Source organism: Passer montanus, unplaced genomic scaffold, assembly GCF_014805655.1.
Source record: "Passer montanus isolate IOZ18808 unplaced genomic scaffold, ASM1480565v1 scaffold48, whole genome shotgun sequence".
Classification (NCBI taxonomy): Eukaryota; Metazoa; Chordata; class Aves; order Passeriformes; family Passeridae; genus Passer; species Passer montanus.
Window position 1 is genome coordinate 771,071 of NW_024369707.1, and position 19,223 is coordinate 790,293.

Below are 19,223 nucleotides of genomic sequence, written 5' to 3' on the forward strand. Positions count from 1 at the left end.
TAAGGAATTTTTCAAATGTTACCATGGTCTTTGAAAGATAATTGCATGGTTTTAGAGGGTGTCTGCCAATTAACTGCAAACAGTTAATTACTGATGTGTTTGAAGTAGCATTTTGACAAAAGCAGAATTGGTGCACAGTCCCTGTGTACTAACAGAGCACCAAAGAAATGCATGGAGTACTGAGTGGAAAAGCAACTACGCTTGCCATTGATGTAGAACTGCAGTTCTTTTTCTTTAGTAACATTTCATTTTGCAAACACTTACACTGTTCACAGTCTCTTGCTTCAGCTGTAAATGTTTTAACATCAGAGTTTCTCCTTGAAGTATTCTTCCTGTATTTGTCATGATACTTTTCCTAGTAAGTTGACTGCTCCATACATGTCCTCATGGACCATGTGCCTTCCTGTGTCTGTGTGTGCTAATTATCCGTAAACAGGATGAAATACCAAATTGATACAGTTTTTGAAAATTTCTACATTAAGACCTTGAGGAATAACCCTAGTGATGGCTAACATTAAAATCTATGATCCTGTCATTGTAAGGAAAGCTAAAAAATCTGGAGAAAAAATGGTTACATTTTATTCTTGTTTGTTCCGTTCATATACACATTTATCTCATTTTCTGTGCTGCTTCTGATTTAATATATTCCTGCTTATAATGCTGTGAATGATTGCCAGTGGGCTTATGAAAAATTTAACGCAATTACTGTGCATTTTCCACTAATAAGCAAATCCTTCTAGCTTTTTATAATCATGATATCTTTTAAAAGTAATCTTTTGGCTAATCTTTTATGCAAAATCAGTACAATATTACTTTTATTTTCTCTTTTTTTTTGGCAATGGAACTGACTCTGACCATTATACATGCAGTATATAGTTTCATATTAGCTCAGGAAGACTTACTGTACAGAAAGTTAAAATAATTGTCATGAAATATTTTCAAAACTATAATGAAGAACTTGATTATGTTTTATGATGCACAATAAATCAGCTAGTCCTTTTATTTTAACTGTACAGATTGCCCATTCTCACCACCTCAGTTCGACTGAACCATTTTAGCTTTATTACATTTGTCTCCTTTTACCAAACTGATGGACTTGCCCAAATGAAACCATTATAGATGTGATTCTTTTATTTTTTGAATTTACATTACAGTATTTTCAGTATACTCAGCAAGGATCTCCTTTGGACATATTTCTTTGTTGTCCTTATTCTCTAGATTACATTACCCTTCCTGGTTGTGAAAAATCATTTGCAGTGACTTCTGTTAGAGAAAGTCAAGAGGACCATAACATAAAAATTTGCCTGTGCCAAGTATGTTTCCTGCAGGCATATGATTGGCTTGAAACTTCATCTTTTGTCTATGTGTCAGGCTGATAATTTACCAATTTTTACAGTGGAACAACAGTTTTAGTCGAACACAGATGCAAGGCAATTAAAGGCTTTATGGATTTCCTCCTTAGCACAGTATTGTTATTTCCAGAGCTCAATGTCACTGATTGTGTTCCCATGGTACCACGTGCCTCTTGAACACCTTGTTATTTTTTAAAAACATTGGTAATGATAATATCACTGTAAGTTTAAGTATCTGCTATTTGCTAAGCACATCTGGCCAGAAGGATTGTTAGTCCTGTAGCAGGATGCAGCTTTTGTGTTGTACTGCAGGAAACGAGCACAACTACAGACCTTCTTTTTAAGAAGGACAAGTGCTAGTTTTCAATTATACACAAAATGTGGCCCATTTTTTGAAAAAACTCTGTCCTGTTTGACCCCTACTTGTTGCTGTAACTCATTCCATACTTAATGCTGGTAGAAAGGATAATATGCCTTTTTGCAACTGTATTGCATATAATAGAAGAATGTGAGCTCACATTGGCTGAAGACAAACAATTACTTGAAAGCTAACATGCTCCAAATTTTAGAAACACTTGTTAATAGAGTCTTGAATGCATGGTTATTTTTTTTTAACAATACCTTTTAAAAGATGTTTCTGTGGCGCTTTTCTTACTTCCTGCTGCACACAGGCTCTGCTTAGCTTAGAAATAAATAGTCCCCTCCAGCACAGGGTCTCAAGACCAAGTTGGGTGCTTTCCTATTTTACCATCCTTTCTATTGTAGTTTTTTTCTGCAAACCAAATGACAAAAATATGGCAAATTTTATATCTTTGCAAAACTGGTCTGATGAGTCGCTCATGCCTAAAGATAGAAGGGAATTTCTGCTGACTTTAAGTTAGCTGTATTAGCTCTCGTTCTGGGAATAATTGCAATTAAAACATTACTGATTTATTTATACTTTAAGATTTTTTGTTCACTTGGAACACCAAATTAAAGGTGCTGTACTCACATGATGTCTTCAACAGAAGATATGGCAGATATTGCTAAATAAAACCTGTGCTAATTACATGTAGACAAACCTATATAGGAATGAAAATGCATTGATGCTCTCCATCACTTGGACTAGCAGCACAATAATAGTTTATAATCATATGGATGTAAATGTCTATGTAAGTAACTCTAGAAATGTTTGTAGCAACTGACATGCAGAAATTCTTCAGCAACACGAGCAGTTAATGTCAAAAGTTGCTGAACATGATCCTTGATATACAGGGTTTTTCATGTGGTGATTATAAGTACACTCTTGAAAAACATAATTGCCACAAAAAACCAATGAAATTAACTTGTGTCTTTTCTTAATCTTTGTATTGAGATGCAGGTTTACATAGAACAGAGTAAGTCCTTTCAGTGAATTTGCAATGAATTGCAATAGTAAAACACTGATACAAGCTTTGGAGTTTTTTTAGTTGGATGGTAACAATACTTCTGATGTTCTGTTTAATATCAGTTGTTTGCAAAAGCCTCAGCTTGGTTTTTTGGTTGTTTTTTTTTAAATACTGTAATCCCTAAATGAGATAATATCAGTGATTTAATTGACTTTGAGTCATAATGGTTTGGCCATCTGACAGCAGCTTAGATTTCCACTTTTTTTAACTCTCAGAGCAAGCCTATATTTGTGAAAAACAGGTCAGGCTCTATAGCATGAACTACTTTTCTCAATACTAAGCATGTGAAACATGGAGGATATGAGCAAAGTCATGATCCCAGCCTCTTTCTAATGAGCTGAGAAGATGAGTGTTAAACTGAGATGTGCACTGCATAATGTGGTTGTAGGAGTCAGCTTCCGCAAAGCTGCTGGTCCGGGCCTTTGTTCACACAGACATTAGACATCCTTTGTTTTGCCCCTCCTTCTCTTCTTCAGCAGTCATTCAATGACAAGCGTAAAAAGAACCTCTTTTCCCGAAAATTTCCCTTCTACAAGAACAAGGACCAGAGTGAGCAGGAAACCAGTGATATTGACCGTAAGTATGTGGCATTCCATGGAGAGCGAAGCACAGTAGAAGGGCCTGCTAGACTGCACTAGGGTGTTACCATGGAGACAGTTTCATGAGCTGCAACAGGCTGAGGAGCTCCTGGTGCCAGTGGCAAACCAGGCTACAAAAGCAGTGCAAACCTTTGTTTGCTGTGAAAATAAGACTTAACACAAGAGCATCCCAGTTTGGAATAAACTGGGGAATACTGTTGGCTAACTGGAGGAAATAACTGACTTCCAGTGCTGTTTCTGTGATGCTTCCCTGTTTCTGACTTGGAGAAGGCACAGTATTCATGAAAGTATAATGGAGCTTACCAGCTTCTCAAATCAGTCAGTGATGCTTCCCTGTTTCTGACTTGGAGGAGAAAGCACAGTATTCATGAAAGTATAATGGAGCTTACCAGCTTCTCAAATCAGTCCCTTTAGACTGGTTTTTCAAAGTCATTAATTCTAATTTGATTTTCCTAATAAAGAGAGTTTATTCTGATTTTCGTTGTTCTTGTCAGCAGTTAAAAAAAATGTATTCTCAAAATGTAGTTGCATAAATTTGCTAATTCAAAGCAGGTTCAAAACAAACTGTATTTCTGCCATTTGCATTACTGATTGCACTTCACATGCCAGTCAAGTCAAATTCTATAGACTTATTTTTCCCTGTGATGTTCTAGGAACTGTCTCCTGTCGTAGCGCCAGTTTTATATATTACTGACAATTATTTTCTTTGTGATTGTCTTTTTATTGCTTGCCCTCTGGGGACTACTCTGCAGGAGGTCCCTGACGACATGGGATCAAAAGGCCTGAGTAAGTGATCAAAATACTCCCAAGTTATTTTAACCTCCATCTGAAAAATTACTCCTTTTTTTTTGGACAGATCTCTTTGAGACGGGTGCTCTACTGGCATAAGGAGGTTGACTAAAACTGGTTCATAAACTTTTTCGAGTTTGTAATCTTTTGGAGTTTTTGCTTTCAGGAACATGTAAAGTTTATGTGATTGTCACATTAGATTTTTTTTTTGCTTGTTTTCAGAAGCTTACCAGTGTTTTCTTGTTTGTCCTTAACAGTACTGTGTTTTTAATTTGGTGATTGTTTTTTAATGTTACTTATATCTTGTCCTCGTATTTTATTTATTTAAAAATAACCTTCTGGCTCTTTACAGTAATAGTACAACCATTGCCGTGCTACTTTAACTCGTAACAGTTTTCACTCCTCTCTCTAGGTGACTGATGTTTACAGCTACTTAAAGCAAACAGAACTTTTCCTTAACAAATGCCAGGAGAGTTTTTCTGGCTGACTTGAACACTTAGGATATTTTTATACCAGGTGGAGGGCTGAGAGGAGTGACTTGATGCACTTCTTGAATTCTGTTTGAATCCAGTCAGATTCAAAAGTTGCTGCGTACTCTTACAGAACTGTTGGTGTGTGCACACCCCATCACTAAATGTATTAAAATAACAAATAAAAAAAGCCAAGACCTTGCTTTTATGACAGATATTGAATACATACACAGTTAGGCACTTACGCAACAGGAAGAGGAATCTCTGAAGGGATGTGGCCAAGGGTCATTAGGGATAGCATTTCTTCCCAAGGCATAACTGTAAGGCACAGGGTTTGTGAAATGACTTGTAAGGGCCAGTGTACTTCTGTACTGTCCTCAGTCGTGAAGTTCTAGTGGCTGCAACATTAGTTTCTCAATTCTGAAATGGCTACTTTCAAAGGAATTCTAGGTCTAGACCAAGAATTTTAGCGACCTTTACGGCCTTATGGTTTAGAACATAAAATCATAAGCAGCCTTTATGGCTTTATAATCATACCTAGTTTGAACTATATAATATGGTCCAGAAATACCTCTAGATGATTCTGTTCTATAAACAGAACATGTTTCTTGTCTGTTTTTCAGCACAGACTTTTAAAAACTGCCATATCACAGCTAATGCAAGTTGTGTCACATGCTACACTATATTTCCTCTAATATAATCCAGTATTTTCTCTACAAGAGACTACATGCAATCAATAAATTGCTTGCATAAAAGTTGAAATCCCGAGGTTTTTACACAACAAAATTCATCCTGAAGTGAAAACTTGAAAATTGCAGGGTTACACGCATAATCCCGAGGTTTTTACAACAAAATTCATCCTGAAGTGAAAACTTGAAAATTGCAGGGTTACACATGAATTATGTATTAGTATACTTTTTGTAATCTTATGTGCTATTTAATGTTTTTCTTTTTATTAACATCAATTCCTTTCATATGAAATTAAGCTTGATCCTGAGAGCTATGAGAAGTACGTTAAAACTTTTATATGCAGTATGTATTGATTTCAGCACTTTGATATGAGTATTGTCTTTCATCTGGATTATTTTTTGTCGATTTTCTTTCTGTTTGACTCATGCCATTGGTGTATGTTCCTTATTTTTTTCCCATTGTGTTGCAATTTCAGAGCATGTAACCTCTAATGCCAGCGATAGTGAAAGTAGTTACCGTAAGTGTTTTTAAGTTCTTTGTTTATTCAGAGCTTTTGTTTTGCAGCTCTTTCTTTGGTTTTGTTTGTCTGTCTTTTCTGGGTATTTACATGTTAAATAGAACTTCCCAGTCAGCTTCAGGTGAAGTATGTATTTGTGTATTTGGTGGAGTACTGCAAATTGTTCCATGTCTTTGTTTTTAAAAATCTCCCTAGAATCACTGCAAACCTCCTTTATGGATATTTTTTTTGTTGTCTGTGATTTTCTTAGTTCAGCTTAATTTGAATCTACTAATTTTTTTTTAAAAATTACACAAGCTAGCTAGACCTCTTAAATTTAAATGTAAATTTAATGCTGACAAATATAATTATATGTAGCTGAGCCTTAATACTGGAAGCGTAACCCAACTGTGTAATCTGTTAAATAATGCTGTAAGTATCTAAAAGTTTTTCACAACTGGTACTCAGATTTAATATGTATATACTTCAATGAAAGTACAGATAAGCAAACATGTATTTACCCTTGCTTTGAGCTCATTGATTTCATCAAGTGTGGGTGCTTAGTATGAACTGTCCTCAAAGCATATGACACACATTCAGTGCTGGAGTCAGTTTTGATGGATCAGCATGCTAGTTCTCTCTCTTTCTGGAGCATCTTCTAAATACCACACTCAGTTTGCTTTTACCACTAGCATAACTCCAGTAGTGGTTACTATTACCCCAGTGCAGTAGCTCTCCATGCTCGTGGTGGGTAATAGGCTGCATGGTGCTGCTCTGCTGTGCTTGGACATGTCTTAAACCACAGCAAGGACTGGAATCCCACTATTCATTCCCACTGAACAGCTCCCCAGTAAGGTGGCAGTCTAGACCTGGAAGCCATGGTAGAGTAGTGCAGGGCAATAGGAATGTGGAGGATTTGAAGAGAAACATGAAAAGAAGGAACAATGAAAGTCATACAATGGTTCAGTGCTCAGCTCCTGGCTGCCTGCTGTGTAATGGGCACTGCAGAAATACCTAATTTATGTCAGGATAATAAGGAAGGTGGTTCATTAACAGATATATTTGTTTGGCTGTCGATCTTTTCAGAGGTAATGAGCCACATATTTTCTTCCAGATGATGACACTGAAGGAGAGAATGTATATACATTTATGCAAAATGCTGGTGGTGTTGCAGACTGTAATTGAAAAGAAACTAATTGAGGGAGGCATCTGTGCTCCCTGAGAATAATACAGAAATGAGCACATATGGAAGTTGACTTTGATAAACAGAAATTTTTATAGTTTTTAATGACACACCATTAAAAGCATCTAACCATGTCTGTTTCTTCAGAAATTTGCTGCTTCCCTCACTTCCAAGGCTTTTCTGAGAGCTAGCTTTATATATATTTAAAACTCGTTATTGGTACTACTAGTTAGTTTTTTCCTTTATTGTTACTTGAGAAGCCATGATTTTATTACGAATGTCATGGATTTGATATCTCAATGTGTAATTCTGAGCACTTTTTATTAAAATATTCTTTTAATTTCTTCTTACTGCTGTCTAATATGAAAGTTATCTTGATTACAGATGAGTACGGTTGTTCAAAAGGTTCATTCATTAATACTAATTTTTCCAAAGTATTGAAAAGCAGTGACAATATATACTTTTTGCCCTCAATCAGGGGATGCTTTTTACTTGTTCTTATCTCTTCAGTAGTTTGCATAACTATTCCTTGACCTTATAGCAATGTGACTTCTCCAAAGAAGTATCTAATTCTATGTGAGCTGAATCTTTTATAGATGAGTTGATAGTTGGTGATTCCCTATTCCTCTCCGGAGCCTAAAAAGGGTTCTGAAAGTATATACTGTCCTTCTAAAATCCATTTGCATGAGTAACTTTTTGAGATATTAAAATGTACAGGTTGCATGGTTTTGTGTCTGTCTTCAGGTATTCCTCACTTGCAACAATTTAGGAAATTAAAGTTTTCCTTCACGTATTGCTGTAGGACAGTTTGAATGCAAATTTATTGCAAAATAAGAGAAATATTTCTGTTAATGAAATGGTAACAATCAGATATAAAATATCCTTTTGCATTTTCTTTGAAATAGAGAATAGATATATAGAAGCTCTGTATGCATTTATAAAAGCCTTCATCTGCTTTCTGTTTTTACATAAACTGTGGTGTAGCCTTGGTATGTTCCTTTACCTGTTTTAAGTACAGCTTATGAACATCAAAGAATGTTCCAAAATTAGACAAGTGAAATATTGGAGGACTGTACTTTCTTCAGTTTAAAGCAATGTCATGTAATTTGAGCTTGTGTCTTCAGAATTACAAATTCTCTGCTGTCACAGTTAATTTTTAGTGATTTCATTCAAACAAATTTTACTCAGAGATACGATGTTAGACTAGAAGTAAACTTCTAGAGAGATGGCAACTGAGGTATATTTCAAATGCTTTCACTAACATTTAAAAAGCCTACAGCTGTCAAAATTCAAGATTCAGCTGTTTCAGTTTCATTCACTGCTAATTTGCTTCCTGGAGCTGAGAACAATCCAAAGCATTCAACTTCATCTTTAAAAATTAATTTATTAAATAGTAGTTGTTTAGTATATACATTCATAGCTTTCTGGGTAGAATTACAGTGGCTGAAGATGTTTATGAAAATGCCAATTCATGATAAAGTTAATGGAAGATCTGTACACCTTGACATACGTGGTTGTCAGCCACGTATAAATATGAAACAATGTTCTTGTAAATGCTGCCTTCAGAGGGTGCAGAGCGTTCCTGCTGCAGGTGGCATTGCTCTAGCAGTGAATGACAGCATGCATGCATTGCATCCAGGACTCGTGGGGAGCAGCAGCTCAGCAATGCTTGAAAATTCTTCTTGTGCTTGATGTCAGCTTGACATGCCAGTGTACACCAGGAACTTATTTCTACTCTCTGTGTCTTATGCTTTAGAGCTCGGTGTTTGGCTTGGCTTTGTGAGGTTTGTAATTCATCGCTCTCGAAAGGTGTCCCTCATCAGTGCCATTGTAATGCATATTGCTGAGCAGTGTCTGTATCACCATAGTCCATGGAATGACTCCCTTGAAATATGTTCCTTGAGTTAAAAAATACATTGATGTGTCTTTGTCTTTAAATTTTAGGTGGCCAGGAGGAATATGTGTTGTCATATGAACCAGTCAATCAACAAGAAGGTTGGTAGATCTCACTCATGATGAAATAACCTGAATTGTTCGAATGCTTTGCATGCCCTTATGTACTAAGCACCAGGATAAACTTCTTCACCCTTTTAAAGTTGAAACTTACTATTATTCAAATGAATAAATCATAAAGGCATAAATTATTAAATAAAATCTCTGAATTATTTAGTGCAGAGTCCAAAGGTGTGCTACTTCAATAATTTCTTGTGTGGTTTATATTGTGGAAGGAAAATACAGTATGCTTAACAGTTTTGTCAGTGAGAACCCTCATAAATTATAGTTTTCTTCTGTTTCACATTGCTTTAGCATTCTCTCTGTTTCTGTCACAGCAAAAAGCGTGTGAATAGATCATTTGTGTATTTAACAACTTCAATTGAAATGTCTCTAATCAGTCTCCCATTTCTGTATGGTTTTCTTATATGCCTAATTTGGTTAATAATTTCCAAGGGATTTTTTCCCAGAAAAAAAAAGTAAAATGTAATGAAATGGAAATCACTAGGAGAAAATATTTTCTCACACTTGCATTTAAAAATTTGTTTTTCACTGATTTCCATTGGAATGGTTTCCCCTCACCAGAGGGCCTCACAAAGGGAGAAACAGCAAAAATGTTTGTTAATTACTAAGTTAATAGATGCTGGATTGAAGACATTCCTCTTACGAATATAGTAATAGAATGGAAAGGAAATAGCTCTGAGTCAAATTAAAATATATTTAATAGGCCAGACTTTAATTAATTGGTACTTATTTGTGTGACAGATTGAACCTAAAATTAAAATTTGTACTGCTGAAATTACATGTTCGTGGCAAGATACTTAGGCATTATTGTCTTAAAAGTTCTTACAGTGTGATTAAACATAATCTGCTTAAACTTAGTTTTCAGCTAAATCTCTTAATTATAAATAATTAAACCACTTTCAAAAGGTACTACACTTAATTTTGTAAGGGTGTTAATAGTTACAGAAACTATTTATATTTGAGTAATTTTGTATATGAGTGCTTAATTGTGGTCTTAGAGGAGAAGCTTCTCCCAACACAGAATTTTATGAACTGTGCTGCTGCTTAGGTGCCTCTTCGAACTGAAAAGATTTTCAAACCTCCCCTCTATCATTTTTCCATTAGAATTTAGGATGTTAGTTTGTCAGAAGGTTTTTTTCCCCCAAAGACTTCATAATTTAAGACTCGTTTTGCATCACTGAGAATGGTGATTTGAGAGTGAAAGTTTAACATCTTACTATGACTGTGGTATTGACTGATTGATGTTCTTCAGTGTTGTTTTTATTCTCTTTAGAAGTACATATTCTTTTAAGTATTAAAATCATTGCTATGTGAGAGAGCTTATTTGGATGAACTCTGAAAAGTTAACAGTCATATGAAATACAACTGGCATTATTCCTTTATGTTTATTAGTCAGTTACACTCGACCTGTGATTGTTTTGGGACCCATGAAAGACAGAATAAATGATGACCTGATCTCAGAATTTCCAGACAAATTTGGCTCATGTGTTCCACGTAAGTCTCAGCAAATACTAAAGCAATTTTAGCTTATAGTTTTCTCTTTATTTTTTTATAGACATCCTCTGTATATTAGGTTAAACAAAAAGCTAATGTATTGTTTAAACTTTATAGACCTCTCTTAATATCAATCTCTTTGTGACAATTTTGCAGTATAAATGGGAGGCTTTTTGGATATTGTAAGGGAAAAAGTCACTGTTTTTTGTTTTGCTTTAAAAACTACTGGTTTATATTTAAAGATACGACTAGACCAAAACGAGATTATGAGGTGGATGGACGTGATTACCATTTTGTCACTTCTCGAGAGCAAATGGAGAAGGATATTCAGGATCACAAATTCATCGAAGCTGGCCAGTACAATAATCATCTTTATGGAACAAGTGTCCAATCAGTGCGAGAAGTAGCAGAAAAGGTAAATCAGTACCACTTACTTTTGTTTGCTGAGCTGATTATATGCCTGTGCTGAAAGGAAAAAAGAGAAGAATGCCAAGAAGCCATTCTGACTTTTAAAGGAATTTGTATAAGACTAGAAACAAAGTGTATTTTCACAGATGCATTTAGGGAAATAAAGAAGCTTTGGAATAATGAAAGCAACATGATTAAATTGTGGAAAAAGAGCAATCATAATGTGCCCTCTCATTTAAAGAGAATATAGAAGAAATAATTGGAATTATAGGCTAATTAGTCTAGCTGACATAGATCATTAACTAATGAAGAGTAGTGCTGGTGGAGTTAATTAATGAGGATCCTCTTGACATAGACCTGTGCAAAAAACTTTCAAAAATGTTATTCTTTGTGCTTCTCATGGTTTTAGCTAACAAAGGGAAGAGAGTAAATGTAAAGAATTCAATTTTAAAAGTATTTTTTTCCACAGCTACCCATATATTTTGAGGATTGACCTTACTGTTTCCATCTGAAAGTGATTTGAATTAATTATTTCTTGCAAATTGTAATTATTTCTACCGTCTTACTGAAGTGGACTCGATTTGTCTGGGGAAAAAAAGTGGGAAAAGGGAAGGGTATTTCTGAGAATAAGGTGCTTGTCTTAAAGAAAATCACATGGTGAAAGTTTTTTGCAAATGTTCCATGTTGAGTTGATGAGTGTTGTTCTGCTGCTGACAAACCCAGTGCATTTACAGTTGCCAATGTTCTCTGATCTGTGAGAGAAGAGGCAGCTGTTTTCTAGGTGGGAACTCACAAGTCGGGGCTCTGTCAGTCTGGACATGCAGAGGGCAAGTGTGGGTAGTAACCCATGTGCCACAGGGCTGTTGTTTAGACCCTGGAAAACTCTGTAGTTTTGGCCAAATGGCTGAGTATTGCTATTTCTTGCAACTGAATCAAAATCAGGGCAAACAGTGAGATTGTGTGGGGCAAATGATGTTTTCTTCTCCTGTCTTTATCACCATATGGAATGGAACCTGGTCTCATGGGATAGAGTGAGAAAAGGAAAGAAAAGAATATTAATTACAGAATTGTTCAAATAAATGAAAAGTATTTTGTATGGGAGGCTGAACAAAGCTGTGAAACTATCATATGTGGTTAAATGATGATACTATTGAACAGCTTAAACATTATAAATCTGTTGGCAGTTGCTTTACTTGATAGCACAAAGACAATCCTTCAGTTCCATCCTGGACCTGAAATTGGCTCTGTTCTTTTGTCCATCTGTTGGGATTAGTAAGGTACAAAATTGCTATGAATCTTTCATAAATGGACAGGAAGAACAAAGTATTAGCAGATGTCTCTGTGCAGTTAAATCTCTTGCACAGGCACCATGGGACTTTGGGTAGATGCAGCAATTTCTTAGTTACAGCTGACATTATTTTTGTGGGAAACAATGGCCTATCCTTCAGAACTGTACTTCAAAATCATGACAAGGCTGCAAACTGGTTGACCTGGAACTACTCCCATCCTTGTATTCTTTTCCAACTTGCTGAAAAGATAAGTATTTTCAGTGGGTTTTATTGCTGAAATAAAAATATTATTTCCAAGTTTTCTACAATCTGATGTTGTTCAGTTACAGAAGGCACTGGCTGCTGTGTGGTGCTTCTCAATCAGATGCAGTGCAAGTAAGGAACTAAAATATATAAAAAGTTTAGGAGAAGACAGAACAGAAGTGACTGCTATTACCCCAAAAGAACCAGAAACAATATTCTTAAAATAGTCTTTGTGTTCATTTGCCCATGGTTCCAGCTGATCCCTGTCTCTCTCATTTCCTTACCCGCAATGGACACAGCTAAAGATGCTTTCTGATGTTGTTCAGTTATAGAAGGCACTGGCTGCTGTGTGGTGCTTCTCAATCAAATGCAGTGCAAGTAAGGAACTAAAATATATAAAATATTATTCTAAATGCACTCTGCAAAGAGCAAAGTGGCTTCCCTGGATGAAAAGATGCTTGTATCACAATGTACTTGTGTTCCTTTTCCTTGTCTTTCAAATCTTCACTTGAAAAGAATTTTCATATCCTCTTTCCTTTGGAATCATCAGCAGTTTGTGAATCTGTGTGTCTCGAGGCCACAGTTAATGCAGATTCATTGTGGATTTGGAATAAACTGTCATGGTTATATCCCATAAGGTCCAGCACAGGCACTGTGCTGGCTCCACCCTTTGGCTTCTGGCTTAAGCTGTTGGGCCAAACACAGCAAATATTGTTTTACTTGGTCCTTTTTTCTTTTTCAAATAATGCTTTTAATTCTCAGTTCTCGGAGCATGTGCCACATTTAAAGATATGGACAGATCAGCACATGTTTAAAATACTCTGCTAGGACATAAAGACACCTTTTTTAAATGTTACCAGTTGGCATCCAGACCCATGGACTGGATCTGGGGAACAGCTACCATCAGCTGAAAGCTAACAGACATATATATTGTTCATGTGGGAAGAACACTTTTCCTTAAAAATTCCTGAAGTAAAATTCTGATTTTGTTGGGAAAGAGACCAAATGTAAATGATCCTAGTTGTTTCTTCTGCCAGGAAGCAGAAGCATGTCAGTAATTTCAGACATTCTTCCAGGAATGATCTCCCAGGAGTTCAGGAATGGTGTTGTATGACATGAGTAACCTTTACTTATATGGTACTTGTGGGTTTGTATCCTGGCTCATTGATTTCTGCAATGCACATTGGTGTCCTGCTAAAGAAAAGAAAGAAAAAGCTTTTCTTAATGTAGTCACCCAAGACTGGTTTTCTGTTCCTCTTCTCCTTAGAAATGACAGTAGGGAAATTAATCTGCTACTCAGAAAGGAAAGAAATAAAAATGTGTGAGGTGGAAATGAGCATGTCTTAGATGAAAGGAGCTGAGAACAGGAGGAGCCTTTGAGATGAAGCTGGAAAATTCTTTTTAGTGGGTGAATAGACAGGGGGAGGAAAGCAGCCTTACCACACTGTCTTTCAACTGCCCAAGGAATGGTCAAGTTATATTTGTTTCTCAAGAGATGAATGATAAATCACACAAATAAATTGCATGTGATATTTTTACTGGCTGGTACATGGAGAAGGAGAGGGCTTGTGTGCAGATCCACCCCAGCAGGGGTGGGCACTCCCTCAGGTATGCCAGTTAAGTCATCTGGCTCCTCTCCAAACCACATCTGTGACATGGCCACCTCCCTAAAGCATCCTCAAATTAGTTCCAAAACAAAGCAAAATAAAAACTTTTGGTGGTGTGGTTGAAGTCCAGCTGTTCCACTGTATGGTTCTGCATTGCTGATAGGGCTGCAAGGTGTGATGAAGAAAGGAATGAAGAAAGAAGGGTCAGGAACATCTCAAATGGTGTGTGATCCAGCAGAGGAGATTGGGGGACCTTGTGCCTAAGTGGGGAAATCACAGTATCATTAATGCAAATACTCTCATTTTCTTGGTTTCAGTGGAGACATGTTTTGTATTCTAAATTTTTATGCTATGCTACTTGTGACTTAAACTTTGCTTAGTGCCATTTTCCTTTCTCTCTTTTTAGGGTAAACATTGCATTCTTGATGTTTCTGGTAATGCGATCAAAAGGTTGCAGATTGCCCAGCTGTACCCAATCTCCATTTTTATTAAACCCAAAACAGTGGAAAATATCATGTGAGTAAAAACCAAGTACCTCAAGCTAAATTGTTTGACACTGTTGTATTTGGAAAGCCAACCGCAAGTTATATGCAGACAATTGTAATGGTTTTTAAAAAATAATATTTAATTCACTGAGTTTAATTTTTAGGGATTTTAAGATGGGGCTTCTAATCCAAATTAAAGTGCTTGAAAACAAATGTCATTGTGTTAAATTCCATGGAACATAATGCTAGAACAGCTCATTTCCACTATAGTCTTTACTTGGAATCTTTATGGTTTAATCCTTTTATTAGGATTAATATTCAAACAACAGTTTAAAACCTGAAAGACTCCAAGGATTTGCTATTGGTTTAAAAAAGGTATAATATTTGCACTTTCAGGGAAATGAATAAACGCTTAACAGAAGAGCAAGCCAGGAAGACATTTGAGAGAGCCACGAAACTGGAGCAAGAATTTACTGAACACTTCACAGGTGTGTTTTGCTTGTGACTGCTCACTTGCCAGAGCTGAAATTTTATTGCTTGCTGTGAAAATAGTACTTGCCTAACCACTAAGATAGTGAGCTTTGTTTTTCAGATGATCTGTGATTACTTTGAGGCATGGAGCCATCTTAGTATCTCTACACTGATTTCACTTTGATCTGTTAATTTAATATAAAAAAATAAACAAAAATTTACTGGGAGCTTAATTTAGGTTTTAAAGACTTTCTGCCATTCGCCAGCTTCATCAGCAGGTTCTGTTTCCACAGACTTAATCTTTACACTGAAGCACATGAAAAGCACATCCTTCTTCAGCTTTGAGGTTACTGAGATTTGGAGGGGGTGTGGTTGAACTTAGCTGGAGAGAAGATGCTGAAGCTTAAGGTCTATCTGCCTTGCAAAGACATTTCTAACTCTTTCTCATGCACTGTTGTGCTGTGAACATTGTACTTGGCCTATAACAATGGAGCAGCCTCCTCCCACAGGCAGTACAGCACTGAGCTGCAGATGGGGAGAAGGTTTTTATGAGATAAGAGTGGAGTGGTAGGAATAAAAGGGAACTAATTTGCACAAAAGCAAAGCTCAGAAGCAGCATTACTCTATTAATGCACAGAAGAGTGAGTCTGACCTGCCTCCGAAACTGTCTTTCATACTAAACCTTACTTCTTGGGTTATTGACACTGAGATTGCGACACTAATTAAAAATAAGTTGCTATCTCACAGTAATTGCTCTTCCAGGCTGAAGTGTTGGTAAGAACAGCTCAAACGTTTTCATTTTCACCAGACCATTTTTATTCTGATATATCAGCACACATCCATATTGGCTCATTTCTAGTTAATTTGTAGAAATTGGCAAAAATACATTAACCAACATGACAGGAATGAGTACAGATTGCACTTTTAACTCTATGAGGAAGCCTCTTGTCTATAAAACTGGAATCTCTTGTCTGGACAACAAACTTCATGAGTTCCTCCTTTTTTTAGCCAAAAGCAAAGGTAGAGCTGGGTAGACATCTCAAGGTCAGCCTGCCTTGCTGTGCAGGTTCAGGGTAGAGCTGAGGAGTTCACCAGCCTGTGGGGACACAGCCCTGCACTGTCTTGCTTTGTGTTAGAAACACAAATGAAAGTTGGGCCGAGAAGGAATACTGGAGGATATGAATTGACTCAGGCAAACTGGAACATGTGGCTAGGAAAAGGTTAAAAAACCCCTCAGCTGTGTGTATATACTTGGTAGGACAGTGGAAGTTCCCTGTCCCCAAGGAAGTGCTTTGGTGTCCTGCAGTACCTCTCTGTGCTTCAGTCCAGCACTGAAACCAGGAGTGTCCAGGGTGTCTGTTCCTTCAGCAGTCAGAAATCCCCCTGCCACTGAGGGCAAGGAGCAGCCTGGCTTCTGCACAGAACGAGGAGGGACAGTTGCTGATTGCCACATTATGTTTTGCAGCTATTGTCCAGGGAGACACTCTGGAAGAAATCTACAACCAAGTGAAACAGATCATAGAGGAACAGTCTGGTCCTTACATCTGGGTTCCAGCAAAGGAAAAATTATGAAAACAGATTTTTATTTTTCATTTTCTAACTGACATCACCTACTACATCTGACGACTCTTAAGCCCTTCCAGTGGAGCCTGCCTCTAGTTCTTTCCAGCGTGGTTCATACCCTAACCATCACATTCTGCAGTTCCCATAATGCTTTACATTTGGTGTCTCTCTTAGTTTAAATAATTTGTATTATTGTGTGTTGTTGGTTTGCCATTTTTCAAACATGACAGTGGAATGGCCTGACCAGCTATTAGTTTCGGGTGGGGGTGGGAGGGAATTGCTGGGTAAAATTCCTTAATGTTTAAGGGAAAGTAACTTTCAAAGATTTTTCAAAAAAGCTTTATAGACATTCTTTTAAAATTTCATAACAATTGAAAGAAAAGTTGTATTCAAGGAAGTTGTAAATTATGAGTAACTTTGCACGCTTAACTTTAATAGCATGGTTTGGTCAGGGCAATCAATTTCAGGTTTTATTTTCTGAGTTCAATCCTATTGTCACAGTATTCTTTTTTCTTTCCAGGCAGTTAGAAAGAAACTTTTAAATTTTGAGTTAGCATTTTCATTAAGTCCCATTACTACTCCTAAAGGGATATTCATTTTCATAATTTCATACGGATATTCTTATAATCTATTTTTTCATTTTTTGCCAATAAAATTGCTAGGGACAAAGATGTGTAATGTTTTTAATCTTCCTCATGAAACACTATTTATAGTGTGTTACAGAAATTCTTTATAGATAATGGTCATCACACTTTTTGAGCCTAAAAATATGTTTAGGTGCTAGGAAACAGTGTATTTTTCAGAGGAATGCCAAATTTGCATTGGCAGTAATTCAGAAAACAGCTGCAGAGATGGTCATTAGGGCAATGAGAGAATGATTCATAGCCTAAAAATGTGTGTGTTCTTAAGGGTCAGATTTTAATGAATATTTTACCCACAATAACTGCCTATTTTGTTATAATAAATATATATATATTAAACTTTCTTTAACTAAACTCTGTAACTATGGGAATTATTTTCTTTACATAGTTGCGCACACGTATAAATATATATATATAAAATATATATTTTTCTTTTACCACCTACTCCTAGCTTTTTGTTTTGAATAAAAATAAAAAACCAAATTAGAATTTACCTTCCTTAATCATGGAAAAATCAAATGGGCTGTGATGGCTGGGCATGAAGTCCAGGGAATATTAGTACAAGAAAAAAATACACGCAAGTTCTCCTCTTTTCTACGCAATTCCGGGTGTTTGTCTTCCCCGTCCCCTTTGTAATATGCATGTCTTAACCAAAGGGAGAATTCAGAGTCAACAATATATTTTTTTTCTGTACGTGTTCGTCTCGGATTGCACAGGCACAAGATCTTCCATTTGCAATGCACAAACTTCTGTGCTGAATGTTATGAATACGTTGTACCAAAACCTTCAACAATGAAATTCTCCAATTCCCGTATTATTTGGTACCTGCCACTGCTTGTTTGCAACTGATTGTTTCTCAGAGGGATGTACTTATGGCAGTCATGGGGCAGTCACACAACCAAATCAGCTTTGGTTTGTAAAGAATTATCAACACTATCCATTCCATTTGTTAGAAAGAGGAGAACAGCTAATAAACTTTATTGTACAATATATTTGTCAAGTGTGTTTTTAATTATGATAAATACAGGTGTTGTAGCACTTTAGAATAATTGACTGAGACTGTAAATGAAAATCAGGTCTTAGGGAAACACTGGTGGCCACACTGGGGCTGCTGAGGTTATTGCATTAAAAGCAGGTTTAAACTTGTGACACAATTATTGCTGATGTTATGTGGGATGCTAGTGCAGCTTACAGGAAGTTAAAGCTGCTGGTGCATGCCCCAAAAGAGTTTCTGGTTTTCAAGATCTGGGAAATCAGTTGTGCAGCCTTTCTGAGAATTCCTGCCCATGAAAGTGCTTGGTGTATTGGATTGATGCAGCTTTTGATAAATAATGTCATAAATTTTTAAGGCAGCTAGAGGTGTACTGTTGTCTCCCTCTTTGAAAGTGACTGATTGTTTGAGGTGTCTGTGAGACATCTTAAAATAGTAAATCTAAAAAAAAAAAAACCCAGAAGAATATGAATCTCTATCAAATCTGCAAACACATCTGAGATCTCTGTATTGTATGCACTTTTTACCTCTTTTTTTTTAAGCCATCAGAAAGAGCCTGTTCAGCTGAGGAGATCTGTGAGGAGTTGCTCTTTCATATGTTGGAGTGTCTGAGTAGCTGCCACGGAACTTTGCCCCCAGGCACTTGTCCTGTAGTAGCCAGGTGTCACCAAACACTCCACTCTGACTGAAGTCCACAGCAGTTACCACGCACAGTTGCCATGAGGGAGTGAAAACAAGTCTTGGATCAAGAAATCCCAAAGGACTCTGGAGCATTTGCTTTGCATTTTTAGTTTTGTTTGTTTCCAGTGTTACCTTTGAACACTGGCAGAAAAGTTGATTCTGAGAGCCCTAATGCTCCTTGTTATCTTATCTTGTGTAATTGTCAGGGTTTTGCATTACTTAGTGTTTCTCTGGGTCTCATTTTTCCAGCATCACATCTTTTGATTCTTGGGTACACTTTTCTGTACTTTAGAGTTATGTTTTACAATACATGTATTTTGCTAAAGGC

The 19,223-nt window shown here is 36.6% G+C and overlaps 1 protein-coding gene across 12 annotated transcripts in view; it reads left to right on the forward strand.

Moving 5' to 3' along the window:
• The window catches only part of DLG1 (discs large MAGUK scaffold protein 1), a 118,007-nt gene extending 99,794 nt beyond the window's left edge, over positions 1–18,213 (forward strand). For 5 of the 12 annotated variants that reach the window (XM_039722244.1, XM_039722251.1, XM_039722242.1 and 2 more), the window contains 8 exons: positions 3,256–3,355; positions 5,803–5,844; positions 8,951–9,001; positions 10,415–10,516; positions 10,759–10,931; positions 14,470–14,579; positions 14,945–15,036; positions 16,485–18,213. In XM_039722244.1, coding sequence (XP_039578178.1) covers positions 3,256–3,355; positions 5,803–5,844; positions 8,951–9,001; positions 10,415–10,516; positions 10,759–10,931; positions 14,470–14,579; positions 14,945–15,036; positions 16,485–16,591 — 777 coding nt within the window. In that variant the 3' untranslated portion in view covers positions 16,592–18,213. Of the gene's footprint in view, positions 1–3,255; positions 3,356–4,130; positions 4,165–5,802; positions 5,845–8,950; positions 9,002–10,414; positions 10,517–10,758; positions 10,932–14,469; positions 14,580–14,944; positions 15,037–16,484 lie in introns of all 12 variants that reach the window. The other 7 variants (XM_039722250.1, XM_039722247.1, XM_039722252.1 and 4 more) reach the window with 4 other exon arrangements.
• The last annotated feature ends 1,010 nt before the right edge of the window (positions 18,214–19,223 follow it).